General features: G+C 48.1%; 1 protein-coding gene across 2 annotated transcripts in view; it reads left to right on the forward strand.

The window, feature by feature from the left end:
• Nucleotides 1-18,692, forward strand: part of LOC121546109 (copine-5-like) — a 189,608-nt gene that overhangs the window by 106,803 nt on the left and 64,113 nt on the right. For both annotated transcript variants that reach the window (XM_041857133.2, XM_041857134.2), the window contains 4 exons: nucleotides 1-26; nucleotides 6,220-6,295; nucleotides 17,124-17,177; nucleotides 18,529-18,590. The exon at nucleotides 1-26 is cut by the window's left edge and continues 16 nt beyond it. In XM_041857133.2, coding sequence (XP_041713067.1) covers nucleotides 1-26; nucleotides 6,220-6,295; nucleotides 17,124-17,177; nucleotides 18,529-18,590 — 218 coding nt within the window. The remainder of the gene's footprint in view (nucleotides 27-6,219; nucleotides 6,296-17,123; nucleotides 17,178-18,528; nucleotides 18,591-18,692) is intronic.

Consider the following 18,692-nt stretch of genomic DNA (forward strand, 5'->3'; position numbering starts at 1 on the left):
GTGTACGACTGGGACAGAGATGGCAGGTAAGGAGGCGACACACACAGACATGCAACAGCACACGCACATACACACAATAATGTTTCCACTTGATTCGTTTCCAGACGGGAAATTATTTATGCATGTATGGCAGAAGTATCATTTGTGTTAGTGTAACGATCCCTGCAGTCTGAGTCGGTTTCTGTCTGGGTACTAGTTTTTCTGCTCGGGATCTCCAGTTTCCCGAGGGTTCTGGAACGCTCCCTGCCTGGTTGCCGGGCAACGTTGCTAGGCGGGAGCTCTCTTGATTTCCGCACCTGCATCCCATCAGCAATCTGCACACCTGGTCCTGATCATCACCCTTCTTAGGCTCTGTCCTAACATCCATTCCCTGCCGGATCGTTAGCCATGAACAGTATGTTTATCAGTGGATCAGCCTTAGAGCATGTAGCGTTAGTTTTGTTGTTTTGCACCTTGTTTGCTTGTTTTGTACTTACCTCCGTTTTGTTCCATCTGCAGTCACTCATCCGGAACCTTCACCCAACCTCTGCCTGATGGTCGGGCGGCTGCCGAGCCATTACTGGACCTACCACTGCACCCTCAACAACCCATCCACGCCACCCGCTCTGTTCCCTGGATTATTCAGCCTCACTCGTGGATCTATTAAATAAACACTCACCTTTGTTTCAACCTACCTTGTCCTGGTCTGCTTCTGGGTTCTGGCTTAGTAAACCGTGACAGAACGATCCGGCCAGTAATGAACCCAGCGGACCTGGACTCTGTTCGCCATGCCATTACCCATCAGGAGAAGATGTTGGGCCATCATAGCACGGAGCTACAGGAGATCGCGTTGGCAGTTCGGAACCTTTCTACCGGTCTGACGGAGGTCCAGAACCAGCGCAAGTTTCCGGTGGAGGATCCACTACCGGTTTCACCCATCTCGCCTGCCGCTTCTGGAGCTGTGTCCTTCCGTGAGCCCAAGGTTCCGACGCCGGATAAATATGAGGGGGAGCTGGGAAGATGCCGTTCTTTCCTTATGCAGTGTGGGTTAGTGTTCGATCTACAGCCCTACTCTTATGCCACAGACAAGGCTAGGATAGCCTTTGTGATTGAGTTGCTGCGTGGTCGAGCGCTGGAGTGGGCTTCAGCCGTTTGGGAACGACAAGACCCCTGCATGGCTTCATACCAGGGGTTCACGGCCGAGATGAGGAAGCTCTTCGACCATTCCGTCCGAGGGAGGGACGCAGCTAGGCGCCTGTTTTCGCTTCGCCAAGGAACTCGTAGCGTGGCCGACTTCGTGATCGAGTTCAAGACGTTGGCTGTGGAGAGTGGGTGGAATGAGGAGTCTCTGCAAGCGGCCTTTTACCAGGGTCTGTCGGAGCAGCTCAAGGATGAGTTGATCTCCTATCCGGAGCCTAGTGACCTGGACAGCTTGGTAGCCTTGTCTATTCGGGTGGATAATCGAGTCCGAGAGCGAAGGAGGGAGAAGCAATGGGTTCCGTCCAATCGATCAGCTTCTCAGGTTCCAGTCGGGTCGGGGATTGGACCAGAATACGTCGATCATCGTCCACCACACAGGATTAGTGGAGAGGTCCTGTCTCCCGATTCTGAACCAATGCAAGTAGGGCGGCACGGGTTAACCAAGGAGGAACGCCAACTCAGACGTAGGACTAACTGTTGCCTCTACTGTGGTGGTTCGGGACATTACCTCGCCACCTGTTCCCCGGCGGTCGTCAAACTGCGCGGCTCGCTAAAGTTGGGAGGACTTTTAGCGAGCCAGTTTCGACCTCTCAATACCTCTGTCAGACCCCGTTTCCCGGCTACCCTTATGAACAGGAATCAGAGCTTAGCGATTAACGCTTTTATCGATTCAGGTGCCGATGGAAGCTTTCTTGATGCCGAGTTGGTGGAACAGCTGGGGCTTTCCAAGGAGCAATTGCCGGAAGCCATTGAAGCGACCACTCTGAACGGCAGTAGTCTGGCACGTATCACAATGAGGACTGAACCGGTTAAGATGCTGTTGTCGGGGAATCATTCGGAGATGATTTCATTCTTCATTCTGCCGTCTTCCCATGTTCCTCTGGTCCTTGGATACCCCTGGCTGAAGGAACACAATCCCACGTTCGATTGGGTGACGGGCAAGGTAACGAAGTTGGAGCCTTGATTGTCATGCTAACTGTCTCAAGACTGCCTGTCCCCATTCGGTTCCCAGTCAGGTGATTGAGGCTAAACCCCCAGATTTGTCCCTGGTTCCCGAGACATATCACGATTTGGGGGAAGTGTTCAGTAAGCAGAAGGCTCTGTCACTCCCTCCCCACCGACCATATGATTGTGCCATCAACCTGTTCCCTGGAGCTGTCTACCCCAAGGGAAGGTTATACAGTATCTCCCGACCTGAACGTGAGGCTTTGGAGACCTACATCAAGGAGTCCCTAGCTGCTGGTCTCGTTCGTCCCTCGTCATCACCCCTGGGGGCAGGATTCTTCTTTGTGGGTAAGAAGGATGGCTCTCTTCGACCGTGTATTGATTATCGGGGGTTGAATGACATCACGGTCAAGAACAAGTATCCCCCTGCCCTTGATGAGTTCTGCCTTCGACTCCTTACAGGGTGCTACGGTGTTCACCAAGCTAGACCTACGCAATGCGTATCACATGGTCCGGATCAGAGAGGGGGACGAGTGGTTGACGGGTTTCAATACACCGATGGGTCACTTCGAGTATCAGGTGATGCCGTTTGGACTGACCAATGCTCCAGCGGTATTCCAGAGTATGGTGAACGACGTCCTGAGAGATATGATCGGTCTCTTTGTGTTTGTTTACCTGGATGACATTCTGATCTTCTCGAAGGAACCTTCCCGACCACGTCCAGCATGTCCGGCAGGTTCTGCAGCGATTGTTGGAGAATCGCCTGTTCGTGAAGGCCGAGAAGTGCGAGTTTCACGCCCACACGACATCCTTTCTCGGGTACATCATCTCCAGGGGAGAGATTAGGATGGACCAGGAGAAGGTTAGAGCGGTTCTGGAATGGGCCCAGCCCGGTACGAGATTGCAGCTCCAGAGATTTTTTGGGGTTTGCGAATTTCTACCGCAGATTCAACCGGGATTACAGCCGTGTGGCCGCTCCGTTAACTGCCTTGACTTCCAGTATCAGGACCTTCAAGTGGAATCCGGAGGCGGATCGAGCGTTTCTGGATTTGAAGAGGCGATTCACCAACGCACCGATTCTCTCTCAACCGGACACGGCCCGTCAGTTCGTCGTTGAAGTGGACGCGTCTGATGTGGGAGTTGGCGCCATCCTGTCGCAGCAATGCTCCACGGACAGTAAACTCCATCCCTGCGCCTACTACTCTCGTCGCCTTTCGCCTGCGGAGAGGAATTACGATGTGGGTAACCGGGAGCTTCTCGCGGTGAAACTTGCCTTGGAGGAGTGGCGCCACTGGTTGGAGGGGGCGGAGCAACCGTTTATTGTCTGGACTGACCACAAGAATCTTGCTTACGTGCAATCGGCTAGACGTCTCAACTCCCGTCAGGCCAGGTGGGCGTTGTTTTTCGGACGATTCAATTTTTCCCTGACGTTCCGACCTGGATCTAAGAACGGCAAGGCGGACGCCTTGTCCCGGATGTTCTCCAAGACGGAAGAGAGTGGGTCCAAGACCGAGACAATTCTCCCCCGGAACTGCGTCGTGGGAGCAGTTATGTGGAAGATTGAGGAGGAGGTGATGGCGGCCCTTCGGACGCAGCCCGGTCCCGGTAACGGTCCACCCGGTCGGTTGTTTGTGCCTGAGTCGGTTCGTCCTGCTGTCCTCAAATGGTCCCACGCCAGCAAGATGGCTTGTCACCCTGGCGTGGCTCGGACGATGGCGTTTCTTCGCAGACGTTTTTGGTGGCCTGCCATGGCCGAGGATACTCGGGGTTTTGTTGCTGCCTGTCCAGTGTGTGCGCAGAATAAGAGTACCAATCGGCCCAGCTCTGGACTACTTCACCCCCTTCCTATTCCCGGCGACCATGGTCGCATCTGGCCCTGGACTTTGTCACTGGGTTGCCCGCTTCTGAGGGGAACACGGTCGTTCTGACTATCGTGGACAGATTCAGCAAGTTCGCCCACTTTGTGCCTATTGCCAAGCTTCCCTCTGCCTCGGAGACGTCCGAGATCCTGGTTAGGGGAGGTTTTCAGGGTCCACGGTTTGCCCAGTGATATCGTTTCCGACCGTGGCCCTCAGTTTACCTCTGCTGTCTGGAAGTCCTTCTGTTTGGCCATTGGAGCTACAGTCAGCCTCACATCTGGTTTTCACCCCCAATCTAATGGTCAGGCGGAGAGAGCCAACCAGAAGATGGAATCCACGCTACGCTGCCTTGTCTCCTCCAACCCCACCTCCTGGGTCTCTCAGTTGCCTTGGGTTGAGTATGCCCACAATACTCTCCCTACATCTGCCACTGGGATGTCTCCCTTCCAGTGCCTGTATGGCTACCAACCTCCCTTGTTCCCTTCTCAGGAGAAGGAGCTCTCAGTGCCCTCTGTTCAGGCCCATATTCGTCGTTGCCACCGGACCTGGCATCGGGCCAGAAAGGCACTCCTTAGAGTTTCGGACCGGTATCAGCTCCAGGCGAATCGTCGCCGGATCCCCGCTCCCACCTATACCATCGGAGATAGGGTCTGGTTGGCCACACGGGATCTTCCTTTACGGACTGAGTCTAGGAAGTTGTCACCGAAGTTCATTGGTCCGTTTGTGGTGGAGAAGGTGATCAATCCGGTGGCAGTTCGACTCAAACTACCGAGGACGCTCAGAGTCCATCCCACCTTTCATGTCTCCTGCCTCAAGCCTGTTCTCCTCAGTCCTCTGTTGCCTCCTCCGCCTCCTCCTCCTCCTCCTCGGATGATCGGAGGTGGTCCTGCCTACACGGTGCGACGCATCATGGATTCCAGACGGCGGGGCCGGGATTTCCAGTATCTCGTGGACTGGGAGGGGTATGGTCCTGAAGAGAGGAGTTGGATTCCGCGGCGACAGATCCTAGATGCTGACCTCATTCGTGACTTCTACCGCCTCCATCCTGGCGCTCCGGGGAGTCCGCCCGGTGGCGTTCGTCGGAGGGGGGTACTGTAACGATCCCTGCAGTCTGAGTCGGTTTCTGTCTGGGTACTAGTTTTTCTGCTCGGGATCTCCAGTTTCCCGAGGGTTCTGGAACGCTCCCTGCCTGGTTGCCGGGCAACGTTGCTAGGCGGGAGCTCTCTTGATTTCCGCACCTGCATCCCATCAGCAATCTGCACACCTGGTCCTGATCATCACCCTTCTTAGGCTCTGTCCTAACATCCATTCCCTGCCGGATCGTTAGCCATGAACAGTATGTTTATCAGTGGATCAGCCTTAGAGCATGTAGCGTTAGTTTTGTTGTTTTGCACCTTGTTTGCTTGTTTTGTACTTACCTCCGTTTTGTTCCATCTGCAGTCACTCATCCGGAACCTTCACCCAACCTCTGCCTGATGGTCAGCGGCTGCCGAGCCATTACTGGACCTACCACTGCACCCTCAACAACCCATCCACGCCACCCGCTCTGTTCCCTGGATTATTCAGCCTCACTCGTGGATCTATTAAATAAACACTCACCTTTGTTTCAACCTACCTTGTCCTGGTCTGCTTCTGGGTTCTGGCTTAGTAAACCGTGACAGTTAGGATATTCCTCATCATGTTTTACAAGATAAAGCACTACTAAAACACTTATGTGTTTCACTACTACAACACCGTTATATGTTTCACTACTACAACACTGTTATATGTTTCACTTCTACAACACCGTTATATGTTTCACTACTACAACACCGCTATATGTTTCACTACTACAACACCGCTATATGTTTCACTACTACAACACCGTTATATGTTTCACTACTACAACACCGTTATATGTTTCACTACTACAACACCGCTATATGTTTCACTACTACAACACCGCTATATGTTTCACTACTACAACACCGCTATATGTTTCACTACTACAACACCACTATATGTTTCACTACTACAACACCGCTATATGTTTCACTACTACAACACCGCTATATGTTTCACTACTACAACACCGTTATATGTTTCACTACTACAACACCGCTATATGTTTCAGCAGCTTCATTCCTGCTCTGTTGAGCCAAGTACACAACACATCCATCGTATTTCTACACCCCCAGAGGGACTGTCTATATACACAGTCTGACATTTTGTTGTTGTTGTGTACTTTACCCTCCAGCCATGATTTCATCGGCGAATTCACCACCAGCTACCGAGACCTGTCACGGGGCCAGAGCCAGTTCAATGTGTACGAGGTGAGTGGAGAGGGAGGGAGGGAGGGAGGGAGGGAGGAAGGGAGGGATGGAGGGAGGGAGGGAGGGAGGGAGGGAGGGAGGGAGGGCACTCATCCAAAGGCATACAGATAAAACAGAGAATAACATAATAAATAGACCACAGGCCCTTGTAGGAGGAAAGAGAATAGCAAGCACAATCTGACATAGCATCTCTGCTACCCAGTCAGGAGATGTACACTACATTACTGTACTGCAATATTAGCATTAGCGCTAGTATCTACTCAACATTATGCTAGCATTAGCATAACTTTCCCTGGTTCACACTGAACCCCACTGAGTTTGGCTATGGTAATAGCAACCTGGGCAGCAAAGGGGATGAGGTAAGGGATTAGAAGGAGATGGAAAGCCACAGTGCAGAGCTAGAGGGCCAGGCCTAGGTTTGACTGCTCTCCCACAACCCTGCACAGTGTCTGCGTCCCAGATGGCATCCTGTTACCTATATAGTGCACTACTTTTGACCAGATCCATATTGGCCCAGGTCTAAAGAAGTGCCCTATATAGGGAATAGGGTACTGTACAGTGAAGTGGATATAAGGATACTAGTCTACGGCTGGGTCTATGGCTGGTCCCTGGTCATTAAAACCGTTGCCACGTTACATTAACTACTGACAGGGGGAGGGAGAGAGACAATTACCGTACGACAGACCACATATTCACGCTGCACAACCTAATTGACAAAGAAACAAACCAGAACAAAGGCAAAGTCTTCTCATGCTTTGTTGATTTCAAAAAAGCTTTTGACCAAATTTGGCACGAGGGTCTGTTATACAAACTGATGGAAAGCGGTGTTGGGGGAAAAACATACGACATTATAAAATGTATGTACACAAACAACAAGTGTGCGGTTAAAATTGGCAAAAAACACACACATTTCTTTCCACAGGGCTGTGGGGTGAGACAGGGATGCAGCTTAAGCCCCACCCTCTTCAACATATATATCAACGAATTGGCGAGGGCACTAGAACAGTCTGCAGCACCCGGCCTCACCCTACTAGAATCTGAATTCAAATGTCTGCTGTTTGCTGATGATCTGGTGCTTCTGTCCCCAACCAAGGAGGGCCTACAGCAGCACCTAGATCTTCTGCACAGATTCTGTCAGACCTGGGCCATGACAGCAAATCTCAGTAAGACAAAAATAATGGTGTTCCAAAAAAGGTCCAGTTGCCAGGACCACGAATACAAACTCCATCTAGACACCGTTGCCCTAGAGCACACAGAAAACGATACATACCTCGGCCTAAACATCAGCCCCACAGGTAACTTCCACAAAGCTGTGAACGATCTGAGAGACAAGGCAAGAAGGGCCTTCTACGCCATTAAAAGGAACATAAAATTCGACATACCAATTAGGATCCGGCTCAAAATACTTGAATCAGTTTTAGAACCCATTGCCCTTTATGGTTCTGAGTTCTGGGGTCCGCTCACCAACCAAGAATTAACAAAATGGACAACACCAAATTAAGACTCTGCATGCAGAATTCTGCAAAAATATCCTCTGGGTACAACGTCAAATGCCAAATAATGCATGCAGAGCAGAATTTGGCCGATACTCGCTAATTATCAAAATCCAGAAAAGAGACGTTGAATTCTACAACCACCTAAAAGGAAGCGATTCCCTAACCTTCCATAACAAAGCCATAACCTACATTTAAGTCATTTAGCAGACGCTCTTATCCAGAGCGACTTACAGTTAGTGCATATATATATATATATTTTTTCATACCCCCAGTGGGAATCGAACCCACAACCCTGGCGTTGCAAACGCCATGCTCTACCAACTGAGCTACATCCCCGCCGGCCATTCCCTCCCCTACCCTGGACGACGCTGGGCCAATTGTGCGCCGCCCCATGGGTCACCCAGTCGCAGCCGGCTAGAACAGAGCCTGGATTCGAACCAGGATCTCTAGTGGCACAGCTAGCACTGCAATGCCTTAGACCACTGTGCCACTCGGGAGGCAAGTTGGTCCTGGGGCTCTGTTCACAAACACAAACAGACCCCACAGAGCCCCAGGACAGAAACACAATTAGACCCAACCAAATCATGAGAAAACAAAAGGATGATTACTTGACACATTAGAAAGAATCAACAAAAAAACTGAGCAAACTAGAATGCTATTTGGCCCTAAACATAGAGTACACAGTGGCAGAATATCTGACCACTGTGACTGACCCAAACTTAAGGAAAGCTTTGACTATGTACAGACTCAGTGAGCATAGCCTTGCTATTGAGAAAGGCCGCCGTAGGCAGACCTGGCTCTCAAGAGAAGACAGGCTATGTGCACACTGCCCACAAAATGAGGTGGAAACTGAGCTGCACTTCCTAACCTCCTGCCAAGTGTATTACCATATTAGAGACACATATTTCCCTCAGATTACAGCGATCCACAAAGAATTCGAAAACAAACCCAATTTTGATAAACTCCCTTATCTACTGGGTGAAAAACCACAGTGTGCCATCACAGCTGCAAGATTTGTGACCTGTTGCCACAAGAAAAGGGCAACCAGTGAAGAACAAACACCATTGTAAATACAACCCATATTTATGTTTATTTATTTTCCCATTTGTACTTTAACTATTTGCACATTGTTACAACACTGTATATATACATAATATGACATTTGAAATGTCTTTATTCTTTTGAAACTTCTGAGTGTAATGTTTACTGTTAATATTTATTGTTTATTTCACTTTTGTTTACTATCTACTTCACTTGCTTTGGCAATGTTAACACACGTTTCCCATGCCAATAAAGCCCTTAAATTGAAATTGAATTGAATTGAGAGAGAGAGAGAGAGAGAGAGAGAGAGAGATTTTGAGTTTTAAAAAAAACTTTATTGGGTCTGGGAACCCCCAACACAATAAACACTCAAACAAACAAAAACATGGTTAAACGTCAATGAAAAACACAACACTAAATCTTCCTCCACTATAACTAAACACAACAACCTCTGAATACCCCATATGCTAATAAACAGCCCAATGTTATTTACCAGTTTGTAATAGGCAAACTCAACCCTCAGTCTCGCTGCCAACATCCCCTCCAGCATGCCCACCACGTCCACAGACCCCTGTCCCCCAATACTGTTCTTTTGTGTCTTCCAAATTGCTAATTTAGCTGCCCCTGACACAAAATTAAGTAAGAGAACTACACCCCTTCGACTAAACCTGTACTTTGGCCCAAATATAAACAGTTGGGAAGAGAAAACCTCTCCCAGAGCTGAGAACCAACTAGTGATCAGGTCAATCATCCCGACCAACCTGAGACATTGTAAAAACAGATGTGCCAGAGTTTCAGACTCAGCACAGAAAGGACACCCCTCCCCAACAGTAGGATTCAGGTGTACCAGATGCATGTTCGTGGCTATGGCTCCATGTATTATCCTCCATTGGAGGTCAGCTGTCCTCTTATCAATAGGCAGTTTATATAAAGACAGCCTTTTGGGAGGCACCTGGACCAAACACACCTGCCCACCTCGTCGATTTGACCCCTTCCAGGGAAGGACCACGGGACACTTTTACACATATTATGTACATGGCCTTCTTTCCCACCGCCTTGAACTCCTCCAGCTCTGGGGTATGGAAGGAAAGTAGCATCCCCACTTCCTCCTCTAATGCCCCTGCCGCAGCACTAACATTCAGCGCAGGGAACACATAATCCAGACCATCCATCCACCGATCAGAATTGGAAATATCAGTCACATACTGCCGATAAAGTACTGGCAAGGAATCGCAGACCTCAGCTACGACCTTCCTCAGTAGGCGAGATGATCGGATCTCCGCTCTTACTCCCAGCTCCTCCAACGATCAACTCCTGCTCCGCATCAGATGGCCCCAGCTTGGTACACCCCACACCTAACAGGCATGAACGTAGGCTGGCTGAACCCATAGCACGGGACTGGATGACAGTGTTATAAAAAATAGGGTTTTCAAAAAGCCACATCCCTTGTGGCGTGCCGGCCTTACGGGACATGTCGAAAATTCTCCAAGCTGCATAACAGACTCATAGAATGGAGTCAGGCCAGACAAACCACCCCCCTCTAGCCTCTCCAAGCCTGCATAACAGACTCATAGAATGGAGTCAGGCCAGACAAATCACCCCCCTCTAGCTTTAAGAGGAAAAGGTGCTTGTCTAAGCCCAAACAGCCCGCTCTCCTCATCAATATGTAGGCTGTATCGAACCAGCTAGAACCATCACTGTACAACAGTCTCTGGGCTGCTTGAAGCCGGAAAGCCATGATCCTAGAAGAAATGTCCACCAGGCCTTGCCCACCCTCGTGCAGTGGCAGGTACAGGGCTGCAGCTTTAATCCAATGTTGCCCAGACCAGAAGAAATTGACAAGGGTCCTCTGAAGCTCTTGTATCAGGCTGTAAAATCATTAGTCTGTGCCACAGGGTAGAGGTGGCTAGGTTATTGGCTACCAGCACCCTTCCCTTTAAGACAGCTGGAGTAGCACCCATTTCCACCTAGGCAATCTGGCACACACCTTCTCCATTACACCCTCCCAGTTCTTTTTTTGAAAGACATCGGAGCCTAGAAAAAAAAACATCCTATCTCTGCCTCACTGAAGCCCCCCTGGTAAACGTGGAGCGGACCCTATCTGAAGCTGACCTGCCCACAGCGATTCACTATTTTCCCAATTAACTCTTGCTGAGGAGGCCCCCCTCATACACCTTTAGAGCATTTGAGAGAACCTTAACATCCTCACCCCCTGTAATAAAAACTGCCATACACAGACAGTGCTATCGTGGGACCCTTCATAACCCCTGGCACAGAGAAACCAGTAAGCCTCACTCTTAAAAAACAAAGCATTGGTTCAATTGCCAGACAATATAACTGTCCTGAAATTGGGCATCCTTGCCTAATACCCCTATGGACAGGGATGGGGCAGCTCAAACCACCCCCTACCTTCACCATACATGAGGCCCCAGCATACAGTAAACTCATCCAAGACAAAAAAACATCCCCAACCCCAAAGGCTTTCATTGTTTTAAACAAGTACTGGTGGTCCACACGGTCAAAAGCCTTCTCCTGATCCAAAGAAAGCAAACTCACATTCACATCAGACAGTTTACAAATGTCTAAAACATCTCTTATTAGAAACAAGTTATCAACAATAGAACGGTCAGGTACACAGTAAGACTGGTCCTTGTGGACCAACACCCCCAGATATTATTTCATCCTGTTTGAGAGACACTTAGATATAATTGTATGTTCTGCACACAGCAATGCAAAAGGTCTGCAGTTTTTTTAAAGAACCAAATCCCCCTTTTTTGGCAACAATGAAAGCACAGCACGTTGACAGAATACAGGAAGAGAACCCTCATGAAAAGATTCACACACCATTTCATAAAACTCCCCCCAAAATTGCTTATTGAAATCAGATGGTAAACCATCGATGCCAGGGGCTCGGCCTGATGAGAGCTGCATAACTGCAGTGGACAGCTCCTGCAGAGTAATGTCAGTGTCCAAAGCAGCTCTCTGCTCAGAGCCCAATTGAGGAAGTCCATGTAACAACTGTTCAGCACATAGAGGATCACAATCCTCCGCCTTATAGAGGGCAGAGTAGAAATCCACGGCATGTTGGCGCATCTCAAAGTCATCCATGGTCACCTTCCCATCAGGGAGACGAAGGCAGACCATCTGTTTGCGTTGCAATGTCGACTGCCCTAGGTTTTTTTTAAAGCACTAGGAGCATCCATATCCTTGAGGGTAGCAAAGCGAGACCTAATCAAGGCACCCTTCACTCTTTCCTGTAAAAACAACCTCAGTTCATGTCTCTTGTCCTGTAAGTTCATGACTAGTCCGGGGTCATTCTGAGTGAGCAACTTCAACTCAATAGATTTGATGTCCTGTTCAAGGGCCCTGATAGTCTCTTTAACTTCAATTCGAGACAGAGCGGTATACTGTTGACAAAACACACGTATTTGGGCCTCCCCAACCTCCCACCATTGTCTCAAGGACTCAAAATTCAATTTAATAACCCTCAATTTTTCCCAAAACAACAACAACTTTTCACAAAACATGGCGTCATGTAATAACTTAACATTAAAATACCAATAAGGTGATGACCTTCGTGGACAAGTGAATATCAACAGTAACAATATGGGGATCAGAAAACCCCACAGGAGTAATGTCACACCTTACAACCCTACCACAGTAGTACTCAGATACATACAACCTGTCTAACCTTGCTGCACTGACATGTCCTTCATTAACTTTTAGCCATGTGCACTGCCTAACTTTTGCATTTCTTACTCTCCACACACCAGAAAGCTCAAACTCAGTTAACCTCTTAAGGATCGGACCCTTTTTTTCCATTTTCGCCTAAAATGACACACCCAAATCTAACTGCCTGTAGCTCAGGACCTGAAGCAAGGATATGCATATTCTTGATAACATTTGAAAGGAAACACTTTGAAGTTTGTAGAAATGTGAAATTAATGTAGGAGAAAATAACACATTAGATCTGGTTTTAAAAAATGTTTTTTTCCATCATCTTTGAAATGCCACAATATAATATTGCAGTTTAGGCGCAATTTAGATTTCAGCAGTGTATGTGCAAAGTTTCAGATTGATCCAGTGAAGCATTGCAATACTGGACAATTTTGTATCAAGTCTGCCCAAATGTGCCAAATTGGTCAATTTATACATTTTCAAGTACATAACTATAGAGAACATACAAAAATGATATGGTAATACAAAATGTAAGTTTACACACTCCCAGGAATGTCATACATGATGGATCATTAGTTTATACACTAACTTTCACACATCTAGATGGCCGGGCGGGGTGGGTGGGAGTGGAGCCAGAGACAGCAGGGGTTCAAACTGTAGAACCCAGTTCCTACATTTGAATATATAAATGGATTTTATCAAACAAAACTATGCAACATTTTTTCTCTGGGACCCTTAGGATGACAAATCAGAGCAAGATTACTGAATGTAGGTACATTATTTACCTTCAGAGGTGAATATATCAAACCAGTTGCCGTGATACGTTTTTTTGTTGTTGTGCACTCTCCTCAAACAATAGCATGGTCTTGTTTCACTGTAATAGCTACTGTAAATTGGACAGTGCAGTTAGATTAACAGGAATTTAAGCTTTCTGCCCATATAAGACATGTCTATGTCCTGGAAAGTTTGCTGTTACTTACAACAGTCATGCTAATCACATTAGCTCACGTTAGCTCAACCGTCCCGTTTACGGGACACCGATCCCGTAGTAGTTAATAGAACAGACAGACAAATTGCTGACCACAGTTGAGGTTCTTCAGCAGTGCGATCAACAGTAAAATGTAAAATCCACTGTACAGTTCCAGTCCCCCCCCCCTAAAACCATACACCCCTCTTGGTCACACTGGCTTAAGGTTTCCTTTATTTGATCAAATACAGCAATACGCTCTGTACCCTCATTAGGAGCATAAACGTTTCAAAAAATGTAATTAAAAAAACATCCGCCTTGACCAATTAAACCAGACCCATGACAATCTCTGTTGTAGATACCATAGTCACCCCTAAGCCTGAGGAAAACAAAATTGCCACCCCGGCACTGAAATTAGTACCATGACTGAGCATATGCATTGTCCTGCTGAAAAGTGAACCTCCGTCCCACTCTTCCGTAAAGCCCAGCTCTGTGGAGTGTACGGCTTAAAGTGGTCCTGTGGACAGATACTCCAATCTCTGCTGTGGAGCTTTGCAGCTCCGTCAGGGTTATCTTTGGTCTCTTTGTTGCCTCTTTGATTAATGCCCTCCTTGCCTGGTCCGTGAGTTTTGGTGGGCGGCCCTCTCTTGGCAGGTTTGTTGTGGTGCCAAATTCTTTCCATTTTTTAATATTGGATTTAATGGTGCTCCGTGGGGATGTTCAAAGTTTCTGATATTTTTTTATAACACCACCGTGATCTGTACTTCTCCACAACTTTGTCCCTGACCTGTTTGGAGAGCTCCTTGGTCTTCATGGTGCCCCTTGCTTGGTGTGTCACGCCCTGACTCAAGGGACGTTTATTTGTTGAGTCAGGATGTGTATATTTCGTGTTGGGTTTATTTCTATGTTTAAGATCTAGAATGTGTAGATCTATGTTGGCCTGTGTGGTTCCCAATCAGAGGCAGCTGTTGCTCGTTGTCTCTGATTGGGGACCATACTTAGGCAGCCTTTTGACACCTGTCAGTTGTGGGATCTTGTTCCGTGTGAGGTATGTTATTTGTCTACCTTGGACGTCACGTTTCGTTTGTTGTTTTGTCGTGTGTTTAGTCGTGAAATAAATATGAATGCATATCACGCTGCGCCTTGGTCCTTCTCGTCCGTAAACGATCGTGACATGGTGGTGCCCCTTGCTTAGTGGTGTTGCAGACTTGGTGGTGCCCCTTGCTTAGTGGTGTTGCAGACTTGGTGGTGCCCCTTGCTTAGTGGTGTTGCAGACTTGGTGGTGCCCCTTGCTTAGTGGTGTTGCAGACTTGGTGGTGCCCCTTGCTTAGTGGTGTTGCAGACTTGGTGGTGCCCCTTGCTTAGTGGTGTTGCAGACTTGGTGGTGCCCCTTGCTTAGTGGTGTTGCAGTTGACATTAGTCCTATAGATAATATAGGTAGCTGCTAATAGAGAGTGAGAGCTGTAATGGACTGTGTGTTATGACCCATCACAGAGACAGAGAGAGAGAGAGAGAGAGAGAGAGAGAGAGAGAGACCTGTGTTGTATGGTATGACCCGGCCACCGAGTGATTAAGTCTGTAGGGGGAGATGAGAGGGGAAGCCTGGGTCTTTACCAGGCCAGGAAGAGAACCACAACACCGTGACAGAGTGGATAGAAGCCTGGGGGAGAACCACAATACTGTGACAGAGAGGATAGAGGCCTGGGGGAGAACCACAACACTGTAACAGAGAGGATAGAGGCCTGGGGGAGATCCACAACACTGTGACAGAGAGGATAGAGGCCTGGGGGAGAACCACAACACTGTAACAGAGAGGATAGAGGCCTGGGGGAGAACCACAATACTGTGACAGAGAGGAAGGAGGCCTGGGGGAGATCCACAACACTGTAACAGAGAGGATAGAGGCCTGGGGGAGATCCACAACACTGTGACAGAGAGGATAGAGGCCTGGGGGAGATCCACAACACTGTAACAGAGAGGATAGAGGCCTGGGGGAGATCCACAACACTGTAACAGAGAGGATAGAGGCCTGGGGGAGATCCACAACACTGTGACAGAGAGGATAGAGGCCTGGGGGAGATCCACAACACTGTAACAGAGAGGATAGAGGCCTGGGGGAGATCCACAACACTGTGACAGAGAGGATAGAGGCCTGGGGGAGAACCACAACACTGTGACAGAGAGGATAGAGGCCTGGGGGAGAACCACAATACTGTGACAGAGAGGAAGGGAGGCCTGGGGGGAGATCCACAACACTGTAACAGAGAGGATAGAGGCCTGGGGGAGATCCACAACACTGTGACAGAGAGGATAGAGGCCTGGGGGAGAACCACAATACTGTGACAGAGAGGAAGGAGGCCTGGGGGAGATCCACAACACTGTGACAGAGAGGAAGGAGGCCTGGGGGAGATCCACAACACTGTAACAGAGAGGATAGAGGCCTGGGGGAGATCCACAACACTGTGACAGAGAGGATAGAGGCCTGGGGGAGATCCACAACACTGTAACAGAGGAGGATAGAGGCCTGGGGGAGATCCACAACACTGTGACAGAGAGGATAGAGGCCTGGGGGAGAACCACAACACTGTGACAGAGAGGATAGAGGCCTGGGGGAGAACCACAATACTGTGACAGAGAGGAAGGAGGCCTGGGGGAGATCCACAACACTGTAACAGAGAGGATAGAGGCCTGGGGGAGATCCACAACACTGTGACAGAGAGGATAGAGGCCTGGGGGAGAACCACAATACTGTGACAGAGAGGAAGGAGGCCTGGGGGAGATCCACAACACTGTGACAGAGAGGAAGGAGGCCTGGGGGAGATCCACAACACTGTGACAGAGAGGATAGAGGCCTGGGGGAGATCCACAACACTGTGACAGAGAGGATAGAGGCCTGGGGGAGATCCACAACACTGTGACAGAGAGGAAGGAGGCCTGGGGGAGATCCACAACACTGTGACAGAGAGGATAGAGGCCTGGGGGAGAGACGAGGGAGAGGAAGGAGAGGGTGGAGACAGGGGAAGGGAAGGCTACCTTTGACTTGATATTCAGCACTTCATGTGTCCATGTGTGGATCCTGTAGAATGAGCACTAGGGATGGTTCACATGACCTCGATCATTTTACTACCAGATCCTGCATCATACACGCCTTCCTGTGGCCTCAGGTCCTGAATACACAATCATGACCTCATGTTATGTTATGTTATAGTCTCTTATCAGCCATCACCTCTCTTCCCCACCCTCATCGGCAGTCAGGTCATTTTCTCGCTGTGTGTGTGTGTGTTTACATACGTATATTGGCATGTGTTGTTCAAAAATACCAACCTCGGTGGGATTCCATTCCATTGTTATGATGTGTGGATACACATGCATGTAATACACCCAGGATAGACCCCAATGAACAGCCTGGAATAACCTGTGCACTACACTAAGCCTGAGGGTCTGATCGATGGTATTTCAGCGTTACCCACTGCAGTTATGGGACTGAGTTTCACATGCCCCGTTACATATACTGTACCTACAGTATGTATGGGGGATGAACATACCTGATGTTCTTTATTGGCCAAGGGGAATGGAGACATTTGATGGGATCATTTTTACATTATATCAATATCAGTATGCTCATGTTGTGCTTGTCGAATCCTAGGTGGTGAACGCCAAGAAGAAGGTAAAGAAGAAGAGATACATCAACTCTGGGACGGTGAGTCTGTCAAAAACTCCAGGTTAAAATCTACATCTCTTCCTGCCTGGTGCAACCGTATATTTCTTCCCCATCATCTCTGTTTGTTGTGTTCATTAATGAGTTTGTAGTAAGAGGATTGTAGAGGTTTAATTTCCTTAGCTAATTGTTTGTTATCTCTTCTGAATCCTAGACAAGATAGGATGCTTTGTTTTGTTATGGTCCAGACAATAAACATTAGCCTGGTCCCAGATCTGCATTGATCTGCTGTCTTGCTAAACTTCAACGGTCATTGCGATGTTTGGCATGCAATACTAAACACAAACAGATCTGGGACCAGGCTAAATTAAGATCACTAGAAGAGAAATAAGTTGTAATGGCCTCAAACAACGTTAACCGGTGAGAGTCTATAGAGATGATAACTGTCCTATCAGTGACTGAGTGGCTGCTTCTTCACTCCTCCTCCACATGTCCTGTTGTCCTATCAGTGACTGAGTGGCTGCTTCTTCACTCCTCCTCCACATGTCCTGTTGTCCTATCAGTGACTGAGTGGCTGCTTCTTCACTCCTCCTCCACATGTCCTGTTGTCCTATCAGTGACTGAGTGGCTGCCATGCCCAGCCAGTGGCTGATGTTTAGGAGACAATCAGTGCATTGTTATTATTGCCTGGGCACACACACACACACACACACACACACACACACACACACACGTACACACATACACACACACACACGTACACACATACACACACACACACACACACACACACACACACACAGTTTGGGATGCAGAGCCTCAATATGATGACTGTGGCTAGATCATTAAAATCACAGAGCAAGTCATCCATCATGTTGCTCTCATCATAACTCAGTGAGATGGATGTGTGTGTGTGTGTGTGTGTGTGGTGTGAGTGTGTGTGTGTGTGTGTGTGTGTGTGTGTGTGTGTGTGTGTGAGAGAGAGAGAGAGACGGTTCTTCTCCCTGTGACAGCAATATTAATATGCAGCTCTGATATCAAACAAACTAATTCTACCTAGATGAATCACTCCTGGGTGGCAGTTGGTTGGTTAGCCCTCGGGCCCTGGATTCATGTGTTTAATATTTCAATTGGTAAATTGGGTTTGTGTTGATTACGGATGTGGATGGTGCTTATTATTAAATTGGTATTTGTATAAATTGTATTGGTGTTGATTACCTAAGTGGGTAAGCAACCTTTTAGAATAGAAAACTGGTTTGAATGTATTTTTACCCAGGTGACACTGTTGTTGTGAACAGATGTTTAAATTGGTAAATAAATAATGTTTAGTGTTGATTACCTAAGTGGTGAATATAACCATTTGGTAACTGTTTTGAATGTCATTTTTACCCAGGTAACTCTGCTGTCGTTCACGGTGGAGTCAGAACACACGTTCCTGGACTACATCAAAGGAGGGTGAGTTGGTTCAAAAGTCTACATTACAGTATTTCAAAATACAGAAACATGGCAACATTTGAAACTAGCCCTCAATACATATGGAAATGTCTGCTCTACCCA

Source organism: Coregonus clupeaformis, chromosome 30 (genome assembly GCF_020615455.1).
Source record: "Coregonus clupeaformis isolate EN_2021a chromosome 30, ASM2061545v1, whole genome shotgun sequence".
NCBI lineage: Eukaryota > Metazoa > Chordata > Actinopteri > Salmoniformes > Salmonidae > Coregonus > Coregonus clupeaformis.